At 47.2% G+C, this 18,751-nt stretch overlaps 1 protein-coding gene across 1 annotated transcript; it reads right to left on the bottom strand.

The window, feature by feature from the left end:
• Window positions 1-380: 380 nt before the first annotated feature.
• GDF5 (growth differentiation factor 5) lies at window positions 381-11,530 on the bottom strand. Its single transcript, XM_045806083.2, has 2 exons — window positions 3,952-11,530; window positions 381-1,800 (listed from the first exon to the last, which is right to left on the bottom strand). The coding sequence occupies exons 1-2, from the start codon at window positions 4,574-4,576 to the stop codon at window positions 926-928; spliced, it is 1,500 nt and encodes a 499-aa protein (XP_045662039.1). The 5' UTR covers window positions 4,577-11,530; the 3' UTR covers window positions 381-925.
• Between the last annotated feature and the right edge of the window lie 7,221 nt (window positions 11,531-18,751).

Genomic DNA, 18,751 nt, shown 5'->3' with positions numbered 1-18,751 from the left:
CAGCTGATTCTGTGAGTATGTGTGGGGGTGGGGCGCAAATAGGTGAATGAAGTGGGGTTGATTTTAGAGAAAATGAAATTCCCAATTTTCCTCCCATGTAGGGATCCATTCTGGAGGCAACAAGCTTGACTAAGGAATGTCAAGCCTCTTGCCAGGCCCCAGAGGAACAGACGGAGCTCCAGACCAATGGGCCTTTGGAAGGAACGGGAAGGGGGTTAGAGGTTGCATTGGCCCTACTCAGCCTGTACTCTCCTGTTTTGCTTCAGGCAACCCACCTCCCTTCCCTGGGTCAGTCATTCTTTGAGGGGTCACTGGGTCCCCTGGAGTAAACAAGAAATTTGCCACAGTTTTAGTAACAGTTTTGCTTTTTATCTCATCAATGTACATTTTCATCTACCAGTCTAACAGCCTCACACTCCTCAACCCGGCCCAAGCCCTCACCCCCTCCTGCCCACCCCTGCCCAATCAGCATGTCATCTGCCCCAGGGGCAGGAAGTCACCAGGCACAATGGTGATTCAAGGAGAGGGCAGCGCCTATGGGCTCTCCCAAGAGGAGCCCTCCCTGGAGTGTCCGGAAACCAAAAAGGCCCAGGTAAGGAGAGGTTGAGGGCTGAGTCTCATTGGAAAGCAAGGTCTCCTGGGTCTCAGTCCCATTCAGAGTCTGTCTCCCTGGGTCTGTCCCTGCCAGTCAGAGGAGCAGAAGGGCAGAAATCCTCAGACAAGGGGACTTGTGGATAGAAAGGAACCTTGAACCCAGTCCCACTCAGAGAGTAAGAGCAAGGCTGTTGGAACCCCCTTTCATGCAGGCTGTGTAGATGCCCCTGGCTGCTGCTTCCCAACTTCTCTGATTCCGGGAGTGCAGGGACGGGCTGTTGTGACCAGCATCCTGGGATGTGCCACCCAGGAAGACAGAGGGCCAGTGCTGCTACCTGCAGCCACAAGACTCCACGACCATGTCCTCATACTGCTTATAGACCACGTTGTTGGCAGAGTCAATGAAGAGGATGCTGATGGGACTCAGTCGTGTGGGCACACAGCAGGTCGGCGGTGTGGACTCAGGGTCCATGGAGTTCATCAGGGTCTGGATGACTGCATGGTTCGTGGGCTCCAGGTGGGAGCGTAAGGGGAACTCACACAGCCCCTCGCAGTGGAAGGCCTCGTACTCAAGGGGTGCGATGATCCAGTCATCCCAGCCCATGTCCTTGAAGTTGACATGCAGCGCCTTCCGACTGCAGCGGGCCTTGGGGTTCTTGCTGGGCCGTTTGCCCTGGCGCGTGGCCAGTGGGGCCCGCCTTTTTCGCCGCTGGCTGAACAGGTACTCATACACAGTCTTATCATCTTGACCTGAGCGGGCCTTAATCTCATTAAAGAACAGGTCCCGTTTCTTGGTGCGGCCAAATACCAGAAACAGGGCCTTCTCGTGGACCTGCCTGGCAGTCCGGTCAAAGCCCAGGCCACGGAGGTCCACGGCCCGGCCCCGTTCCCAGGCCTCCAGCTCCAGGCACAGCTGGGCCGAGTTCTTAAAGTTTCGGAAGAGCTTCCAGATGTCGAACACCTCCCAGCCAGATCCGTCCAGGCCTGGCACGGAGCGCACATCCAGCAAGGCTGCCGGCTGCCGGCCGCTGGGGCAGCCGGACAGCTTCAGCTGGGCAGCCCGCCCGATGCCGGGGGCCACTGGCTTGGCCGTGTCCGAGGGCTTCTTCCGCAAGATCCGCAGCTCGGCCCCTAGCAGCCCATCCTTCTCCAGGGCACTAATGTCAAACACGTACCTCTGCTTTCTGACCACAGGACCTCGGTCATCTAGAGAGAACACCCAGAAGTCATTCCCTGCAACCTCACCAAGACAGCCAGCCACCTCGAGGCCTCAGGGGAGGGCCACAGCTCTCTCCCCTCAGGAGACAGCTTTCTTTAACCTCTCCCCTACTCTGACAGAGGCCAAGACCCAAACCACTGAGAGCCTTTTTCAAAATAAGGGAGCTTCCTAAACAGCAGACCAAGTAGGGCTGTTTATCCAAAGATGGGGCTGTGGTGATTTGAACAATTCCGGGTGTTTGTGTCAATGACAATGCATATCAGAGACGCATCAGCCTTCTAACTGCCTCTTGCTATCCCTCCCCATCTATTCTCTTATACGGTCTCTCATTGGAGAGATAGGTGGGGTGGGTATTATGATTAGCCCTATTTTTTCCACAGGAGGAACTGAGGCTCAGAGGAGTTAGGTGACTTGCCCCAGATCGCCCAGCTAGAAAAAAAGCAGAGTTGGAACTCTAGTCTAGAACTTTTTATACCCAATCCTGAGCTGCTCCCACTATACCTTAAGGAAGATCTTGGTGTTTTCATTCTACAGATGAGGCACAGAGAGGGCAAGCGTCTTGTGCAAGTTCACACAGATAGTTAATGATAAAGCTACAATCCAATTTCCCTGGCTTCCTAGTGTAATGATTTCGTTGTGTACATGTCTTACCCCACTGGGTGTGTCAGCGTGTGTGTGAGTGACTGTATGTGTGTGCATGTGTGCACGTGTGATTGGGCTTATATGTGAATACGAAAGGTAAAGTATAGTGAGTGACATGTGTGTGCATGATTGTGCTTGTGTGAATATCTGAAGGATATGTATATGTGTGTGTAAGATTATTCTGTGTGTACATGTAAGAAGGTGTGTGTTCACCTTTGTACATGTGTGTGTGATTCAGCATGTATGTATAAATATAAGGCTGTGTGTGTGTGAGAAACTCTGTAGTATGTCCAAATCAGCACGCCCTCCTTCCTAAATACCAATTTGCCATTGGGAAGCATTCATACGCTGCTCTAGAAGTGACTAATTAGGCCTTTAAACTCCCCATCTCCCCCTCTGCAAGCTCCCTTAGAGCTGGGGGGCACAAGGACTTATTTTATGAGCCCCCAAGGGGTCACAGCTTTCCCTGGCTGGGCAGGCAGCCAGGCCACCTCCCCCACCCCAGCCAGACCTGCTGCCTCCTGCTTCCTCCCACCCTGTCAATCCCCCACAGGCCAGCTCTAATGAGGAACCTCTCCCCATCTCTGACCCCTCCCCCACCCTGCCAGCCAAAGTCCTAAGACTCAGAACCAGAGCATAAGAGCTACAAGTGACCCTGGCAATGAGTAATCCATCTCCCTCTTCACACTTACAGAGAAACTGAGGCCCCGAGAGGGGAAGGGACTTGCTGAGATCACACAGCAAGTGGAGAGGAAGAAGCCAAAACAGTAACGCTAGGTGAGCATAGGGGGAGGTGAGGGGAATGGATACCCTCCCAGGTTGATGATAAAAATGATTTGTGTTTGGGACAGGACATAAAGTTCATATTTGAAGGACTCTCAGAAATCACCCAGTCCAATCCCCATAGAGTTGTGCAGATGGGGAAACCGAGACCCCAAGGGGAAAAGGCACTCTCTCAAGGTCATATTGTGAGTTAGACCCTAAGTCTGCCACCCCCCACCCTGCCCCCCCACACCATATATTAGAACGTCATTCCATGACTCCAAGATGCCCCATTTACTGTCTTCATCCATCCTGCCTCCTCTGCCCCCTTGCCTGAAGGCAAATTTGCAGAACCACAGGTATCTAGAGATTAATTTCTCTCTCTGCCATCTGAGAAAACCTACAAACCTCTGGAGCCTGGAAAGTCTGGCCAACCCACCTCAGAACAGAGCATGGCCTGGTAAGAGTCTCAAAGTGTGGTCCCCAACTCTGCCACCAACTGGCAAGTCTTGTCTCCTCTCCAGGCTTCAGTAACCCCCTCTGCACCTTGCAGGAATTGGCTCTGATACGCCAGCAGCCAGGGACCTGGTATGTGGGAGGTAAGTCCCAGATACCACCCCAGGCCGATGCACACACTATCTCCCACCAGTGCAGTGTCGGGGCTCTGAAAGGCCCCTCCACACATGCAGATGCCCCTCCCTCTCAGCCGTGCCCCTGCCACCCCACCCCCTCACCTTGCCCTTTGTCAATAAAGCTGGTGATGGTGTTGGCCAGGCCAGCCTCCAACTTCACGCTGCTGTTGCCTCCCTTTCTGTCAGCATCGGACAGCGTCCTGTACAGCGAGAGCATGTACTCGTGGGGTGTGATGGGGGGCGGGCGGAACGGCTCCTTGGGCTCTTGAGGGGGCCCAGTCTCCCTGGCCTTCTTCAGCAGGAAGGGGCTGGGGACAGATCCTGCCTTTGGAGGTGCCTTACCCCCAGGAAGCTGTCCTTTTGGGGTCACCGTCCGTGTTGCCGCCTGCCTTGTCTGGGGAGGGTGTCCTGGCTTGGGTTCAGGGCCACCCGATCTGGGGGGCAGCTTTTTGGGTTCATCCTTCTTGGGCTGTGTCAGGCCTCCTGTCTGCCCGGTGCCCCCCTTTGCCCTGGCATTGGCGGGCCCCCCACCATAGCTGTGACCCCCTGGCCTAAAGACGCTCCGGGCCAGAGGGGGCCTCTCCTTGGCTTCTGCTTTGGCCAATCCTGGCCTGGCCCCCTGGGGTCTCTGGCCCAAGTCAGGGGCACCCAACACAGTGCAGATGAATTCCAGGTCCAGCCAAGCCAGGTGCCAAAGCAAGAAAGTGAGGAGTTTGGGGAGTCTCATCCTCTGGCCAGCCGCTGAATGACACCAGAGAGAAGGGCGACAGCTGCGAAGGTGCCTCTGGTTTGGCAGGAAAAACCATGAACGGAGTGGACCCTCAAAAGCAGCGGCAGCAGCGGGAGCAGCAGAAGGAAAGGCTTTCTCCTCAGTCTGAGACTCTTTAAGTCTGCCGGGTGTGTGCTTGTATCCAGTCCCATAGTGGAAATGCTCTCGTATCCAGACGTGCACCGTCTCCAGTCAGCCGCTGAAAATAACTCGTTCTTGAAAGGAGAAAGCCGACCGCCCCCTTTCTCCTGCACAACTGACTGAGGGCTTGAAGGAGGCTTGTATAAGGCTGAGGGATTTTTCCAAGAAGGAAGAATGGCGTAATGCTGCCTGTGTGCTCAAGTTTTTTTTTTTTTTTTTTTTTAAGTTTTGAATCCTTTCCAGTGAAAATACTTCACACACACACACACACACACACACACACACACACACACGCCTGCAGGTGCTCAGAAAAATCTTTTACAAACCTGAACTCAGGAATTGGAAACGGAATTCCAACCCAAACCAATTTAATTACTCTCTGATGTCATGCTGTCTAAACTCATTTAAGTGCTATATATTTATGTGAAAAAAATCACCGCTGCCCTTTCGAGGCCATGGCTCACGGGGGCTCTTGGCACAGAGCCCCGCAGCAGGACTCTAGGCTTAGGGGGCCTCTCAGTCCGCGGCGCAGACTCAGGGGTCTTCACCTCCACCTCCAGGGGCAGCCCACCCCACCTTCCTGAGGAGAGATACTGAGGAATGAGCTCAAGATCTTAAGCCCCAGAAACATGGGGAGTGTGGGTTTTCAGTTAAGTCCTTGGGGTGTTTTAAAGCAGTTTCAACCCCTGCGTCTAGTCTGGGGCCTGATTTGTTGTTGGGGGGGCAGCACAAATGGCAGCATTTACCCACAGTTGCTTTTATTTTAATAAACTCGTGGTGACCCAGAGACAGAAAAATATCTGTACCCACTACACTCCAACCCCCAAGTGCCACTGACAGAGCTCAGATGATCTCTTCAGGCTTCAGGGGGCACTGCCACCCCCGAGCCCACTCCTTCCATGGAGGCAGGTCCAGGGTGTACCTCGCTACCACCCCAGCAAAGACAGACTCCCGAGTTTTGTTGGGAAGGACTGGCTGAGTCCGGAGGTGGCAGCCTGGGGCAGCAGCGACCCCTGCAGGAGGCTGGAAAAAGGATTTTCCCCCTTCATGTTTTTCTGGTAGCTCTGGAAAAGTCTGAATTTCAGCTGGACTCATGGGGGAAAGCTGTTCCCTTCACCTGAAATATCAACTCCCACAACTGGAGGAAGCCTTCCTCATCCTGAGAGCTTCAGCTGAGAATTCACCGCCTCTGGGAAGACTTCCCTGATCCCCAGACAGAACTAACTACCCCTTCTTGTACCTGTCGCCGTAACACTTGTCACGCTGTAAGAAGCAGTGTAGGAGTCATCAGGAAAGCTTCCCTCTTAATCTGAGATCCTTTGAGTCTACTTAATGGAGATTTGTTCACACTCTAAGGTCACCAGATTAGTTTCCCAGCATGACCTGGCACAGAGTAGAAGCTCAGCAAGTGTTTGATGAGTGAAAGATGAAACCAGGTTGGGGTGTCCAGGTGCCTGACCAGGCTTTTCATGGTGATGCTCCCGGATCCTTGCTAATCTTCAGAGCACAGCAGCATAACTTGGCCCTTTCAAGCTTCCTGTGGTGCTCCTGGGCCAGAGTACCCCGTAGAGCCCCACCTCCCCATCTCAAAGGACCAAGACACCATCAGACACTCTTTGGGGGCACTTTAAGAAAGAGCTGAATTCATTACTATCCCTTCTAGTTGCCCAGATTCACAATACCTGCCTTCCCTTTGACTGTCCACACTGAAGCAGTCATCTCTGACATTCCTGCCTCCTCTCTGTCCCCCACTGCCTCACTATCTTGGTCCTTACCACCGTCCTACTATAATTACCTGGCAACTGGCTTCTAGGCGTCCAAGATTTCTCTGTTCCAATGCTCCCCCTCTCTAAAACCTACCTATTGAAAAATGCCAGCTCATGGGCCCTCTCCTGCAGGAAGCGTTCCCTCATCCACCAGAAAATACGCACTCCTGAATTGCCATCACACATCTGTGCTCCTTCCTGCTTTGGCGGCTCAGAGCTTCCCCAGTTCTGCCTCTGCCTTTTGTTTTGAACACAGTTCATTTCTTCTACTCTGTGTATGTGCTTTTTTTCATATTTTTAAAATCATAACTGAATTCCTAACAACTGTAATCATTTATTTAAATTTCTGTCTCCCCCATTAGATGATGACTAGACTGCACCATATTCGTCTTTCACTTATTTCCAGTGCTGGGCACGGGGTCCAGCACATAGCAGATTCTCAGTGTGTGTGATATGGATGAATCAATCTCTAAGTGGCCCTTATATACAAAAGCCATCATTTGCTACTTCAAGGTGAAGTTACTTATGGACCTTTCATGACTTCCCCGCTGGGCTCTGAACTCCTTAAAGGGAGGGATTCTGTCTTGCCACTTATCAGGCACTTTGTAAGCTTGATTAAGGGAATAAATGAAGGGATGAATGAATCAAACAACGAAGATGTCCCTGCACATGGTTCAATAAGGAGTAAGGGCCCCTGGAGACAAACAGACTGGTTTGGAATCCTGGTTCTGCTAGATGCTTTAGGGCATTGCGTGATTTTTTGGAAGCTTCTAAACCTCTCTGAGACTCTGTACTTACCTCATAGGGTGTTTGTGGGGATTCAATTAAATGAATTATAAAAGGTATTAGCCTAGCGCCTGACAAATATTCATAATAGGTACTATTTATTAAGCAGGTAGTCAAATAAACTAGACTCCAGCGTTTGTAGTCCACAGTACTTTTTACCTTATTTATCTTCACAATAATCCCATGATGAAGGTGCTCCTGGTATCCACATTTTGCAGATGAAGAAATAGAAGTTCAGAAAGATTAAATGACTTTTTAAGCTGAGTTCCTGCTTTGACACCTTTCATGCCAAAGACTCCTAACCTGGCCTGTAGAAACACGAGTAGAAGTAAAAGGGTGGTGGGGGTGATTCTGGTATTCTTGGCTTTCAGTCAAGGTCTCATCCAACAGCCTGGGACTTCAGGGACATGGAGAAGTCTCAGAGCAGGGACTATTTTGGGGGATCAGGGAACTCCAGAAATGGGATGAGAGTAGGGAACGGGGACTCTGAGCTTGCTGAGAAGGCCCTCTCCAGGGAGGAGCCCAGGGGACCGACCTGGCTCTCACTATAAAGGTGACTAATCACTTCAGTCCCCTCTGGTAATTGCAACCAGATGCTGCTGCTGGCAGCGCTTCAGTCCCAACATGTTTAATTACTGGGACGCAGAGTCCCTTGGTCCCCCATGTCCCCCTACCTCCCCCACTCCTGTCAGCAATATTAATGTCAAACTCGAGGTAGAGGATGGGAGCCTTGGGAAGCCACCGGCATGGAAATAATCTTTACAGTTCCTTCTGCCATGTAGAGCCTTTAGCTTTTATGTTTCCCCATTCATTATCTCATTGGCAGTCCACAAAACATCCTCTTAAAGTTGGTGGGCCAGAGTATTCTTATCCCCATTTCGCAGATGAGCAAACAGTGAACTGAGTAATAATAATACTAATTCTTTGCTTTTTTTCAGGCACTTATCAGTGTTCACAGTGGTTTCACATCCATGATGCTATCTGAACCTCCTGGGATCTCTCAGATCCAGTCCGGCACAGCACAGAGGCTAACAGCCAGAGCCTCCAGCCTCAGCTTGCGTCCTGCCTGTGCCTCTAACCAATCTTGTACCTGTGGACATTCATTCATTTATGTGCTTAATTATTCAGCAACTATATATTGGGTGCCTACCATGTGATAGGTCCCACACCTGAGCACTGGATATCTAGCAATGGGCAAGACAACCAAGTCTGTGCTTGCATTCTGGTGGAAGAGACAAACAAGCAAACAGGTGCATAATTTCAGAGAATTCCAAATGCTGTGCAGAAAAATTAAATAGGGTCAAAAGAATGTTTGTTTTAGATAGGAATGTCTCTTTGAGGGGGTGAAGTTTGAGCAGAGATCTGGATGTAGTGAGGGAATGAGCCATGCAAAGGTCTGGAGGATGATCATTTCAGGTGGAAGGAACAGCAAATGCAAAGGCCCTGAGGCAGGAATGTGCTCCGCACAGCTACAAACCAAGAGAAGCTGGTATGGCTGAAGCAGAGTGAGCAAGGGGGAGAGTGATAGGAGTTGAGGTCAGACCATGCCAGGACCACTTCAAGTAAGGCCTTGCAAGCCAGAGAAAGGACATCGTGTTTTATCTTTAGTGTAGTGGGAAACCCAGCGGAGTTTGAAGAAGGAAAGTCTGATTTGTGACATGATTAAGAGCCGGGCTCCCTACCTGTAATTCCTGGCTCCCCAGTTCACCAGCTGTGTCACCTTAGGCTAATTTAATCTCTCTGTGCCTCAGTTTCTTCCTATATAAATTGAGAATAATAATAATATACCTACCTCATGTAATTGTTATCAATTGTTGTAAGTTCTTAGAACAGTGTCTCACGCATAGTAAGCAGTACATAAATATTACCTATCATTTATATATTTTTTGAAGATTTTATTTATTTAAGATAGAATGAGAGAGAGGGAGCACACGCAGGACAGAGGAAGAGGGAGCCCGATGCGGGACTCGATCCCAGGACACTGAGATCATGATCTGAGCCAAAGGCAGATGCTTAACTGACTGAGCCACCCAGGTGCCCCTAGCATCTATATTTTTTAAAAAATCACTTCCAAGGGCACCTGGCTAGCTCAGTTAGTACAGCATACAACTCTTGATCTCGGGGTTGTGAATTCAAGTCCCACATTGGGCATAGTGATTACTTAAAAAAAAATCACTTCTCTGAATCTGTTTGTTTACCTATAAAATTAGGATAAAAATATCTACTTCTGATCGTTGGAGTTAAGATGGAGGAGGAGTAGGGGACCTCTTTTTCAGCCAGTCCCCTGAGTCGAGCTGGATAGGTACCAGACCAGCCTGAACATCCACGGAATCAGCCTGAGACGCAGGAAGACGCATCTGGATCTCTACAAATGAACATCTCCAGCGCTGAGTATTGAGGTACGAAGCGGGGAGCCATGAAACTGTGCACAGATATCGGAAGAGAAACGGAAGGGGCAGGGAGCCGCTGCATTCGGGCACCGGGAAGCGGTAGCCACCTGCATGGGGGAGCAGGCGGACTCAAGGACCGGCACCCGTGAGAGACCAGATTGAGACCGTGAGCCGGGAGCGCGCGCCACCAGACTGAAACAGAACTCCGGTGTGCTCACTGGAACCAGACTGAGACCGGGAGCTCCAGGAGCGCGGGGGGCAGCTGGCGGTGTTAGAAACACAAAGGACAGAGACGCCCCGGCCCTGGAAATGAGGGCTGGGACGCAGGATGTGGGGCGCACATCCCGGGACACTGCAGGGTTGAGCAGCACCAACAGAAACAGAGTTAAAGTGGCCAGAACATCAGTCCGCGATCCCTCTGTTCTGAGACAGAGGCTGAGATTCGGCCACTGCTGCTCTGACTCTCAGAAGAGGCACAGCAAACCGCCAGGGAAAGCCGCCAGAGAACAAAAGCCTGGAAACACCGGCTCACAGTGTGCCCATCCCCATCCCCCCTCGCAGGGGACATGGAGACTCTACCCAAACAGGGTTGCCTGAGTATTGGAGCGGCAGGCCCCTCCCCCCGAAGGCAGGCTGAAAAATCAAGAAGCCCACATCCCTAAGATCCTTATAAAACAAGTGCGCACTGCCTGGGTCCCAGTCAATAATTTGGGCTCTGGACAACCCCGCAACCTCTCCTCATCAGAATGACGAGAAGGAGAAATCCCCCCCAGCAAAGAAAAGACAATGAGTCTGTGGCCTCTGCCACAGAACTAATGGATATGGATATAACCAAATTATCAGAAATGGAATTCAGACTAACAATGGTCAAGATGATGTGTAGACTTGAAAAAAGTATTAACGAAAATGTTAATGAGAATATGGAATCTCTAAGGATGGAAATGAGAGCAAATCTGGCAGAAATTAAAAATTCTATGAGCCATATGCAGTCAAAACTAGAGGCTCTGACGGCCAGGGTGAATGAGGCAGAAGAACGTACCAGCGAATTGGAGGATGGGTTAGTAGAAGAGAAAGCTAAAATAGAATCTGGACTCAAAAAAATCCATTCTCATGAATGTAGGTTACAGGAGATGACTGACTCAATGAAACATTCCAATGTCAGAATCATCGGCATCCCCAAGGGGGTGGAGAAAAACAGAGGTCTAGAAGAGATATTTGAACAAATTGTAGCTGAAAACTTCCCTAATCTAGCAAGGGAAACAAACATTCATGTCCAAGAGGCAGAGAGGACCCCTCCCAAGCTCAACCACGACAAACCTATGCCACATCACGTCATCGTGCAATTCGCAAATATTAGATCCAAGGATACAGTATTGAAAGTGGCCAGGGCAAAGAAATTTGTCACGTACCAAGGCAAAGGTATCAGAATTACGTCATACCTGTCTACACAGACCTGGAATGAGAGAAAGGGTTGGGAGGGCATTTTTAAAGCTCTTTCACAGAAAAACATGCAGCCAAGGATCCTTTATCCAGAAAGGCTGTCATTCAGAATTGATGGAGAAATAAAGAACTTCCAGAATCGCCAGTCATTGACCAATTTCGTAACCATGAAACCAGCCCTACAGGAGATAGTAAGGGGGGTTCTATAAAAGTAAAAAGGCCCCAAGAGTGATACAGAACAGAAAGACACACTCTATAGAAATAAAGACTTTACTGGCAACATGGCATCATTAAAATCATATCTCTCAATAATCAGTCTCAATGTAAATGGCCTAAATGCTCCCATAAGCCACAGGGTTGCAGATTGGATAAAAAGACATGACCCATCCATTTGCTGTCTACAAGAGACTCATTTTGAACCTAAAGATACATTCAGACTGAAAGTAAAGGGATGGAATACCATCTTTCAAGCCAATGGACCTCAAAAGAAAGCTGGGGTAGCAATTCTCATATCAGACAGATTGGATTTTAAACTAAAGACTATAGTTAAAGACACAGAAGGGCACTATATTATTCTTAAAGGATGTATCCAACAAGTGGCTATGACAATTATAAATATATATGCCCCCAACAGGGGAGCAGCAAGATACACAAGCCAACTCTTAACCAGAATAAAGAGACATATAGATAAAAATACGTAAATAGTAGGGGACCTCAACATTCCACTATCAGAAATAGACAGAGCACCCATGCAGAAAACTGACAAACAAGGGCTTTGAATGCCATACTCAACAAGTTGGACCTCATAGATACATATAGAACACTACACCCCAGAACCAAAGAATACTCATTCTATTCTAATGCCCATGGAACGTTCTCAAGAATAGACCGTGTTCTGGGTCACAAAACAGGTCTCAACCGATACCAAAAGACTGAAATTATTCCCTGCATATTCTCAGACCACAACGCTCTGAAATTGGAACTCAACCATAAGGAAAAATTTGGAAGAAACTCAAACACTTGGAGACTAAGAACCATCCTGCTCAGGAATGATTCGATAAACCAGGAAATCAAAAATCAATTTAAACAATTTATGGAGACCAACGAGAATGAAAACACAACGGTCCAAAACCTATGGGATACTGCAAAGGCAGTCCTAAGGGGAAAATACATAGCCATCCAAGCCTCACTCAAAAGAATAGAAAAATCTAAAATGCAGTTTTTATATCCTCACCTCAAGAAGCTGGAACAGCAACAGAGGGACAGGCCTAATCCACGCACGAGGAAGCAGTTGACCAAGATTAGAGCGGAAATCAATGAATTAGAAACCAGGAGTACAGTAGAGCAGATCAACAGAACTAGAAGCTGGTTCTTTGAGAGAATTAATAAAATTGACAGACCACTGGCAAGACTTATCCAAAAGAATAGAGAAAGGACCCAAATTAATAAAATTATGAATGAAAAAGTAGCAGTCACAACCAACACCAATGAAATTGGAAGGATTATTAGAAACTTTTATCAACAGCTTTATGCCAATAAATTAAGCAATCTGGAAGAGATGGAGGACTTCCTGGAAACCTATAAACTACCAAGACTGAAACAGGAAGAAATTGATTTCTTAAACAGGCCAATTAATTATGAAGAGATCAAAACAGTGATAAACAACCTTCCAAAAAACAAAACTCCAGGCCCGGACAGTTTTCCTGGGGAATTCTACCAAACAGTCAAAGAAGAAAAAATACCTATTCTCCTGAAGCTATTTCAAAAAATAGAAACAGAAGGAAAGCTACCAAACTCATTCTATGAGGCCAATTTACCTTGATCCCCAAACCTAGCAAAGACCCCATCAAAAAGGAGAATTACAGACCAATTTCCCTAATGAATATGGATGCCAAAATCCTCAACAAGATCCTGGCTAATAGAATCCAACAGTACATTAAAAGGATTATTCATCATGACCAAGTGGGATTCATCCCTGGGATGCAAGGGTGGTTCAACATTCGCAAATCAATCAATATCATAAATTTTATCCAGAAAGAAAAATTCAAAAATCATATGATTCTCTCAATAGATGCAGAAAAAGCATTTGACAAAATACAGCATCCTTTCCTGATTAAAACCCTTCAGAGTGTAGGGATAGAGGGTACATTCCTCAATCTCATAAAAACCATCTATGAAAAGCCTACAGCAAATATCATTCTCAATGGGGAAAAGCTGGAAGCCTTTCCCTTAAGATCAGGAACACGACAAGGATGCCCACTCTTGCCACTATTATTCAACATAGTACTAGAAGTCCTTGCAACAGCTATCAGAAAACAAAAAGGGATCAAAGGTATCCAAATCGGCAAAGAAGAAGTCAAACTGTCTCTCTTCGCAGATGACATGATACTCTATATGGAAAACCCAAAAGAATCCACTCCCAAACTATTAGAAGTTATAGAGCAGTTCAGTAATGTGGTGGGATACAAAATCAATGCTCAGAAATCAGTTGCATTTCTATACACGAATAATGAGACTGAAGAAAGAGAAATTAGGGAATCCATCCCATTTACAATAGCACCAAAAACCATACGTTACCTTGGAATTAACTTAACCAGAGACGTAAAGGATCTATATTCTAGAAACTATAAATCACTCTTGAAGGACATTGAAGAAGACACAAAAAGATGGAAAAATATTCCATGCTCATGGATCGGAAGAATTAACATAGTGAAAATCTCCATGCTACCCAGAGCAATCTACACTTTCAATGCTATCCCGATCAAAATACCGATGACATTTTTCAAAGAACTGGAACAAATAGTTCTTAAATTTGTATGGAACCAGAAAAGGCCCCGAATCGCCAAGGAACTGCTGAAAAGGAAAAACAAAGCCGGGGGCATCACAATGCCGGATTTCGAGCTGTACTACAAAGCTGTGATCACAAAGACAGCATGGTACTGGCACAAAAACACACACATAGACCAATGGAACAGAACAGAGAACCCAGAAATGGACCCTCGGCTCTTTGGGCAACTAATCTTTGATAAAACAGGAAAAAACATCCGGTGGAAAGAAGACAGTCTCTTCAATAAATGGTGCTGGGAAAATTGGACAGCTACATGCAAAAGAATGAAACTTGACCTCTCTCTCACACCATACACAAAGATAAACTCCAAATGGACGAAAGACCTCGATGTGAGACAGGAATCCATCAAAATCCTAGAGGAGAACATAGGCAGCAACCTCTTCGACATTGGCCAAAGCAACCTTCTTCATGACACATCTCCAAAGGCAAGAGAAACAAAAGATAAAATGAACTTGTGGGACTTCATCAAGATAAAAAGCTTCTGCACAGCCAAGGAAACAGTCAGAAAAACTAAGAGGCAGCCCACGGAATGGGAGAATATATTTGCAAATGATACTACAGATAAAAGACTGGTATCCAAGATCTACAAAGAACTTCTCAAACTCAATACGCGAGAAACAAATAAACAAATCATAAAATGGGCAGAAGATATGAACAGACACTTTTCCAATGAGGACATACAAATGGCTAACAGACACATGAAAAATGTTCAAAATCATTAGCCATCAGGGAAATTCAAATCAAAACCACGCTAAGATACCACCTTACACCAGTTAGAATGGCAAAAATCAACAAGGCAGGAAACAGCAATTGCTGGAGAGGATGTGGAGAAAGAGGATCCCTCCTACATTGTTGGTGGGAATGCAAGTTGGTACAGCCACTCTGGAAAACAGTGTGGAGGTCCCTTAAAAAGTTAAAAATTGAGCTACCCTATGACCCAGCCATGGCACTACTGGGTATTTACCCCAAAGATACAGACGTAGTGAAGAGAAGGGCCATATGCACCCCAATGTTCATAGCAGCATTGTCCACAATAGCTAAATCATGGAAGGAGCCGAGATGCCCTTCAACAGATGACTGGATTAAGAAGTTGTGGTCCATATATACAATGGAATATTACTCAGCTATCAGAAAGAATGAGTTCTCGACATTTGCTGCAACATGGACGGCACTGGAGGAGATAATGCTAAGTGAAATGAGTCAAGCAGAGAAAGACAATTATCATATGATTTCTCTTATCTATGGAACACAAGAACTAGGAAGATTGGTAGGGGAAGAAAGGGATAAAGAAAGGGGGGTAATCAGAAGGGGGAATGAAGCATGAGAGACTATGGACTCTGAGAAACAAACTGAGGGTTTCAGAGGGGAGGGGAGTGGGGGAATGGGATAGGCTGGTGATAGGTAGTAAGGAGGGCACATATTGCATGGTGCACTGGGTGTTATACGCAATTAATGAAACATGGAACTTCACATCAAAAACCAGGGATGTACTGTATGGTGACTACCATAATATAATAAAAAAACATTTAAAAAAATCTACTTCTATTTACTTACTTTTAAAGACTTTTAAAAAGATATTATTTATTTATAAAGATATATATTTATTATTTAAAGATATTATTATTTCTTTAAAGAGAGAGAGCATGAGAGCACAAGCAGGGGGAAGCGGCAGGCAGAGGGAGAAGCAGGCTCCCTGCTGAGAAAGAAGCCCGATGTGGGACTTGATCCCAGGACCCTGGGATCATGACCTGAGCTGCAGGCAGACGCTTAACTGACTGAGCCATGCAGGGGTCCCTAAGGATTTTATTTCTGTATTTGAGAGAGAGATAGCAAGAGAGAGCACGGAGTGGGGGGAGGGGCAGAGGGAGAGGGAGAAGCAGACTCTGCTGAGCAGGGAGCCTGAAGCTAGATCCCAGGACCCTCGATCATGACCTGAGTTGAAGGCAGACGCTTAACTGATGGAGCCACCCAGGTGCCCCCAAAATATCTGCTTTTAAGAACTAAATTGTATTTACATATGTAAAGCACCTTTCTTTCAGTGACCAGCATATAGTAGGTGCTCCATAAATTAGTTTTTTTTTTAAAAAAGGATTCACTTGTTAAAATGCTATCCTTGTTCATAAATGAGGAAATAGAGCCTCAGAGAAGTGAAGTGACTGACACAAGATCACATAGTTAGAAATGACAGAGGCAGGACTCAATCCAGACACAGGACTCTGAATCCAGTGCTCTTCCCACAAGAAGAAAGGTTGATCTTTCCTGGTATCACCCTACATGTTAGGGGTTGGCCGGGAAGAGAGGCCAGAGTCCCTGACCCGCCATCTGTGTTTCTTCTGATCTGTGGGGCCTGGGCCGTTCCCATCAAGGGAACCCAGAGAGCAGCGCAAGAGCAGAGCCACCTAATCCTTCCCCCAAACACCTTTCTGGTTGTGTTGTTTAAACTTCCCCAGGAGCTGCGGCTCCTCAGGGCTCTCCCTAGTGAGCACTCAATGGCTCCCCCAGCTGAGCTTCTCGGGAACTGCACTTGGTCAGAGCCAGGGCTTTCTGTCCTAGGTCCATCTATCCCACCCACTATAGTCTGGAACCTGTGTGTGGGCGTACGTGCTTTCTGTCTGTTGCGGGTGTGGGGCACCATCAACTCCTGCTTTGGGCTCCCTGCTGAGCAGGGAGCCTGCTTCTTCCTCTGCCTGCCTCTCCCCCTGCTTGTGATCTCTCTCTCTCAAATAAAATCTTTTTAAAAATTACACAAGTTAAAGAAATAATACAAATGTATGATGAAAAAAATTTAAACAGTACAAAAGAATACACAGAAATAACCAGTTCTTCCAGTCTTTTCTGGAAACAACCGCTCTTATCAGTCTCCTGAATAACTTTCTATACAATATGAGGTATTTTTAAACACTTTTTAAAAAAAGATTGTATTTATTTGTCAGAGAGAGAGAGAGCACAAGCAAGGGGAAGCGGCAGGCAGAGGGAGAAGCAGGCTCCCTGCTGAGCAAGGAGCCCGTTGTGGGACTTGATCCCAGGACCCTGGGATCATGACCTGAGCTGAAGGCAGACACTTAACCAACTAAGCCACCCAGGCATCCTTTAAAAACTTTTTAATGAAGTATGATACCCATACTGAATATATTCTAATTACAAATTAACTCATGTTAATTACAAATTAACTCATGAGTTAATTACAAATTAACTCATGCTCATTGGAGGGAAAAAAAAGTTCAAACAATACCAAAGTTTTTTAATTAAAAGAGACAGTCCCCTTGCATTGCTCCCCTGTCTCCCTCCCTAGAAGTAACCACTGTTGATATTTGGGACCTGGAAACCTTATTATCATTCTTGAACTCAGAAAGCTCAGATTCTTGCTAGATTTCTACTCCTTCTTCTCTTCCTTTTGTCTCCCATGCTGCACATAAAATTCTAATAGATAAGTATTATCCCCATTTTGCAGCTGAGGGGTCTAAGGCTCAGAGAGGGGCCTCAGGAGCTGGTTGTTCAAGGACACAAGGCAGAGCCACGAGTTCAACCCCAGGGGAATGTGTCTGCCTCCGAGCTCAGTGGTCTTTCCATTATGTTCCTCCACCTCATGCCTGTCTGGAATAGTATAGCTTCATTGTTGTGACAATGAGGCAGCGGTAAAGTCTCAGGTTAAAATATGATTAAGGGCTCATTTTTTTTGAAGAAGGAGAGGAGCTGGTCCTGTGGGAGCTGTCACCAAACAACCTTTACTGCCCAAGTCCGGAACGGTGGTGAAAAGATGCCACCCACTTCAAGAAATGTCCAGCTTGGATGAGTTAGTTACTTGGAGCTTGACTTTGTCAGTACGAAGGGGCCGGGACTAGAATGAGACCTGCTGCCTGAAGAGAAATACATGCTATGCTCCTGTACGCCATTGTGCGGTGCACAATGCTTGTAACGCCCTTCCTGCCTTTCTCTGCTCAGCAGACTTACCCTTCACAATCAGGTGATGGCATCACAACCTCTATGATGCCACCCACTCCCTCTTTATAAAATTGACCACACAGTGTGTACGAAACATGTATGTATTTTCCTGCCTCCCATGTGAGTCTGTGAACTGGGGTTCTAGGCAGGGTCCATGTATTACTGATCTTTGGGTCTCTTCTAGTGTCTAGCTCAGGATTTGGCACATAGTAGGTGCTCAATCAATATTTGTTTAATGAGGAATGAATGGACTCAGATGGACCGCAGCAAGTTGTTCACAACCTACCGCAAGATACTATATTCTTTTTGTGCTCCTAGCTCTGCCTCAGACTGCTAGCTTGTAGTGAGAAAGAGGGGAATGGTTGGGATTTTTCCTCCATTTCCTCCCCTCTGTCATCCTCAGCTCGCTTCAGCCACTCAGAGTGTTGACATGGAGAGGAAGATGGGGAAAGGAGTGGCAAAAGTCTTCTCTGAGCTCGTAATGTAGCTGGCTTTATGCTTTCTGGGTCTGGCCAATGTTTATGGCTGCTCTGGTCCATCATCAAAGCATCATGGGTGCTTTTACAGGCTCTTCAGGGGTTCCCTGCTGGGCCCCTGCCCTGAATTCCCCTTAGCAAGGACATCTCTGTTGCCAGTAGTCATTTGTCTTCTTACTTCTGGGGTCTCTTTTCCCCTCTAGGAGGCCCTACTGAACAGGAACCAGGAAGGACCTATGCAAGCTTTCTCTCACTTAGCCCACATCTGGCCTACAGAAAACATTTCCCCAGGCGCCTGGGTGGCTCTGTTGGTTAAGCAGCCAACTCTTGATTTTGGCTCAGGT

This window comes from Ursus americanus, chromosome 22 (assembly GCF_024610735.1).
Source record: "Ursus americanus isolate L20-20 chromosome 22, mUrsAme1.1.p, whole genome shotgun sequence".
Lineage (NCBI taxonomy): Eukaryota > Metazoa > Chordata > Mammalia > Carnivora > Ursidae > Ursus > Ursus americanus.
This window is presented reverse-complemented; position numbering and strand designations above follow the sequence as displayed.